Source organism: Medicago truncatula, chromosome 8 (assembly GCF_003473485.1).
Source record: "Medicago truncatula cultivar Jemalong A17 chromosome 8, MtrunA17r5.0-ANR, whole genome shotgun sequence".
Lineage (NCBI taxonomy): Eukaryota > Viridiplantae > Streptophyta > Magnoliopsida > Fabales > Fabaceae > Medicago > Medicago truncatula.
Genome location: NC_053049.1, coordinates 11,998,779 through 12,004,139, shown reverse-complemented (window position 1 = coordinate 12,004,139; position 5,361 = coordinate 11,998,779). Strand labels below are relative to the sequence as shown.

The 5,361-nt window shown below is 30.0% G+C and overlaps 1 protein-coding gene across 1 annotated transcript; it reads left to right on the top strand.

Moving 5' to 3' along the window:
* Positions 1 to 1,670: 1,670 nt before the first annotated feature.
* LOC11446195 ((+)-neomenthol dehydrogenase) lies at positions 1,671 to 4,143 on the top strand. The gene is made up of 5 exons (XM_003627545.4): positions 1,671 to 1,731; positions 1,838 to 2,084; positions 2,198 to 2,254; positions 3,219 to 3,398; positions 3,615 to 4,143. The coding sequence occupies exons 1-5, from the start codon at positions 1,712 to 1,714 to the stop codon at positions 3,990 to 3,992; spliced, it is 882 nt and encodes a 293-aa protein (XP_003627593.1). The 5' UTR covers positions 1,671 to 1,711; the 3' UTR covers positions 3,993 to 4,143.
* Positions 4,144 to 5,361: the final 1,218 nt, after the last annotated feature.

Here is a 5,361-nt window from a genome sequence, read left to right as displayed (position 1 = left end):
TCACACACAAAATGAGATCAAATTTACTACAATACCTTCAATAAATGTAAATGTTAACTGAGGTGAAAGAGTGAGAGAGACGGGAAAGGGGGGAGTGACAAAGAGGCGAGAGGAGGGAGAGATATAAAGATAGATAGAATGGGGAGAGAGAAAAGAGAGAGAGGAAAGACAGTTTTAAAAACTAGATCGGTCAATCCGGTAAGGTCACTAGATCACTGAGTCGTTGATTCAACCACGGAGTTATATTGGTTGAACCGCATGACTGAACCAGATTAAACATGATAACATGGGTATATAAACCGGTCTCTATAAAAAAAATTAAAAAATCAGTCCTCCATTTTTTAAAAATTAAAACAAATGTAGGAGGGAGTACTATCTTTAAAATGTTAAGAAATGGGATCAAATTTTGGGTCTATACTAAAACAAAATAAACATCTATTGTACTCTAATAAATTAATGAGATGTGAATATATTTAGGTTCAATTGGTAAGCAGTTGTCTTATATTTCGTAAAATGTGAGTTTAACTTCGGCTATTAACATAATAATTTTATTGTTGAATAATTTATAAATACGTTTATAAATATTTTGTGGATTTGTCTAACATGTACAATATTGCACAAGTTAAAACAACTAAAAATGATAACTTTTTATTGTAAAACATTAATTATTTATTTATTAAAAAGTTATATATTTAATATTTTAAAGACCTATTTTCTTAACATGTGCAAATTTACACATGATAGAAAAATCCATATTTTATCATCTTCTTTAACTTTGATGAACCCCGTGATAAATTCAACTTACCTGAACTTTTTACTTCAAAAGACACCAAATAAAATTGATCACATCTCATGTGACAATTTAATTTAGGTCCCCCCCGCACAAAAATTATGCAACTCAAATTAGATGCTTGCATGAGAGATGTTTTATAAATTACATATTAAAACGAACAAAATATTGCGGGCCAACGGCAATTGATTTTGTTGATAACAACAAACCTTAAAATCCATAAAACGTACAAAAAATAACATAATTAAAACAAAAATTATTGAACACCAAATTTGACTTAAAACTCTTGAATATTTAAAGACGTACGGTTGGTTGATTGAGATAAAAATAACCACAAATCCCTTTTAATTTGTGTTAAATATGTTTTGGTCCCATTAATATTCTAATCTTTTATTTTAATTCCTTTAAAATTTTACTTTGACTTTTGTTGTTTCAAAAATTTTCAATGCAGTTTTTTATCTCTTCTTTTAAATCAATATGTTTCATTCAAAATTTTGATTTTTTTTTTTACTATAATGTTTAGAATATTATTAAAATATCATAAAAAAATATTATTAAAATATCTCCTAAAATAATTAGATTTTTTTTTTTATCAAAACATGAATTAAATATGAATTTTATGTTTTTTCACTGAAAAATTCATACTTAATTCATGTTTTGTTAAGAAATTTTAACTTTTTGAAAAATATTATTATAATATTCTAAACTTCCCTGCAAACTTTTGAAGGACTAAAAGTAAGGACTAATATTGTAAACTGAAAATTTTTGAAGGATTAAAAGTCAATTCTTTTTCTGAGGAGGACTAAACAAAAAGTTGGAAATATTTATAGGAAACAAAAATATATTTATTCCTTTTAGTTAACATCATCATTGCTATTTAAGTACACTCACATTTGCTTGCACTTCACTCTTACCAGAGCAATGACAGAAGCATCAAAAAGGTATAGTACCATTTTCCTTAGCCTTTTTTTCTTCACATATATATGCAATTAACAACAAGCTTGATCATAAGGACTAATAATGTTACCTTGTTAATCTTGTTTCTAGGTATGCACTTGTAACAGGAGCTAATAAGGGAATTGGTTATGGGATATGCAAGAAATTGGCTTCAAGTGGTGTTATGGTAGTGCTTACTGCTAGAAATGAGAAAAGAGGTTTAGATGCTGTAGAAAGTTTGAAAGAGTTAGGTCTTTCTGACTTTGTGGTTTTTCATCAACTTGATGTCACTGACCCTACAAGTGTTTCTTCTTTAGTTGAGTTCATCAAAATCCAATTTGGGAAGCTTGATATCTTGGTGGGTATATATATATATATATATATATATATATATATATGATAGTTTTCCATTTCTAATTCTTAACTTGTTAGTCAATAAAGTTTATTTGCATATTTGGAATCATTGTGTAGGTGAACAATGCTGGTGTTGCTGGAGGAATAGTGAATGGAGAGAATGTTGTTAAACAGGTAAGATTCTTTGTTGTAGAAAACATGTTCTTTGTTATTGGAGATTTTTCCATGCAATCTTGTTGTTAGCATATAAGCATCGTTTAGTCTTGATCGGACGGTTCAAATATTAATCTCAACTAATAAATTTTTTAAATAAATTAAAAAGTAGGCTTGAAAGTATCATTTAATTTTGATCGGATGGTTCAAATATTAATCTCAACAAATCAAATTTTTAAATAAATTTAAAAAGTAGGCTTGAAATTGAAGTTATCAAATCCAACTAAAATGGTGCAAGTCATCTTTTATTTATTCATGTATGTTGTATTTATTTTTTTTGAACAAGTTATATGTGTGTGTGTTTTCTTTTTTTTTTGATAAATTGAACAAGTTATATGTTGTAAAAAAAGAAGACATGACAACTTCAATTGTACAGTGTTTGATATGTAAAATTGTTTTATGGAGATGACAAACTAGAGGCAAGAGACATAGTAAAAACTCAAACTCTAGTTCCCCACTAAACCACACTACAACTTTTTGTCTCATGTACAATTTGTCTAAAATACCAAAATAGTCTTTTTTGCCTCAAAAATTGTATAAGACTAAAAATACTATAATAGTTTGTCCAATATTATTCGGCCTTATGTTGTGTTGTTATGTCTTGTGTTCTATGAAGCACGAACACTCATCGGATTAGGCGTGTCTCGGTGTCGGATACATGTCGTGTATGACATCAACACGACACCGACACATATAATTACACTGAGTTATGTGATTTTATCAAATTATTAACAGTGTCGGCGTGTTAGCATCCGTGTCGTGTTTGGTGTCCGTATCTGTGCTTCATAGCTTGTGTTGTTCCATCCAGTAGATAAGCGCACCTTTAAAGTATTTTAGAGAGAGCTTTATGTTCCTGCAATCGGAATAATTTTTTGGTCAAAGACAAAAAAAAAATTGATTACACCGTATTGATTTGATTTTGTAGGTAAGGGGTGAAATATCTGATTGGAATTTAGCACTGCGTCAAACTTATGAATTAGCCGAAGAATGTGTTGAAATAAACTTCTTTGGTGCTGAAAGAGTAACTGAAGCTCTTATTCCCCTGCTCCAGTTATCTACTTCACCTAGAATTGTCAATGTCTCCTCTAGACGTGGAAAATTCAAGGTAAAACTATTTCCACATTTTTCTCTCTCTCACATGGTATCGGACACGCTACTGACACGTTGACACACTGCCGATAATAACTTTTAAAAATAGAATAATTGAATGTAACCGATTGTGTCAATATCGTGTCAGTGTCAAACACCAGACGTACACATCTTCAATCTCAAGTGTCAGTGCTACCTAGGGTTTTATTATTTTCTTCTTTTATCCTTTCAGTTTATGCCAAATGAGTGGGCAAGAGGAGTATTTGATGACATCAATAACGTTACAAATGAAAAACTTGGTGAAGTGCTTAGAGAGTTTCTGAAAGATTACAAAGAAGGAGCATTGGAAACAAAAAATTGGCCAACGTTTGTTTCTGGTTACACAATGGCAAAAGCAGCTTTAAATTCTTACACAAGGTTGCTAGCTTTGAAGCTCCCTCGTTTCCGCATAAATTGTTTATGCCCTGACTTTGTTAAGACTGATATTAATGAGATGAAAGGGTTTTTAAGCATTGATGAAGGCGCTGAATGTCCTGTTAACCTAGCATTGTTGCCAGATGATGGCCCTTCTGGTCTATTTTTTTTACATGATGAAGTTATTTCATATTAATAATCCATCAACTTTGTCCCTAAATCAACACTCTCTCTCCAATTTAATCCTTAAAGTTTATACATATAATGTAACAATCAATACTTAGGTATTGTTTGGTTCTAAAGATTGTGTGAGGACAGATAGCAATATTAAGGAAAGTTTTTTGAAATCTGTGCCTTCCATTGTTTGGTTATTTGTCAGAGAGGAAAGAAAGGTTCAGTTATGTGGGACCCATGGGTTGAAAACTTTCCGTCCAGTAGAGCGAAGAAAGCAGCGTGGGAAGTTTCAATGTGCTGAAATGTCATAACTGCCCTTCATTTTCCACTTACATTTTTGCATATCATTTTTATTTTTTATTTGCGATTTTGGCTAACACGTCACTTGTTTTTCCTTTTTTTTATGTTATTCTTTCATAAATATTTTTTTTATAGTATTATTGGTGCAGTGGCAGTTTTTAATAAAAAATAAATAATTACAAATACAAAATAATAATCAAATTAATATTATTCTATAAATATATACGTATATAAGGATAGTTATGTCTTTTACTAAACATACATCTTTCTTTCCTCTCACTATCCATGCACTTTCACTTATACCAAACAACTAAAAAAATCATCTAACTTTCCATTCAATTTCTACTCACTTTCATTCTTTTAACAATCTTTCCTCTTACTATCTTTCCTTATACTTTCTTTAGTCTTCCAAACAAAGCCTTAAAGTATATGAAGTTCGTCGATTTAGTCTTTGATATTAAGATGTTAAGGACTAAATCCACTTGGATAATGTTGGTATTGGCTTGAGATCTGGAAATGTGCTCTTCCTTAAGGTCTCAGTTCAATTCTCTCTGATGCCAATTAAGGTCAAAATACTTTAGGTCAAAATAAACGACTTCATACGTACTACTACTTATTATTTTTATATATTTAAGGACTAAATTGGAGATAGAATATTAATTTAGGACAATGATTTCTTTTGGATTCATATGACTGCCCTGCTTGTTTGTGGCCTATTATATGTGTTGTTTATGATACTAGCAAAGTTTCTGAATGTGACTGTATTAAATAATAATCTGTGCACTATAATTAATTTTCTAGCTAATGTGTTACTGTCAAATAACATATATTGGTTGTTTCATATATATATATTTTTTTTAAGAAGTTAAATTAACCCATCCAAATTGACACTGGTAAGAATCGAATATGAAACCTCGAGAAGGAGCACACTTCCAAATCCTAAACTAATATCATTAGACCAATTCAAGTGGGTTTTAGTTGTTCCATATTGAAATCATAGGCTAAATGTTTAGCATATCTTAATCATTAATATCTTAATAATTTATTTTAGACATTCAGTTTTACTTTAATGAAATTAATGTGAAAATTGT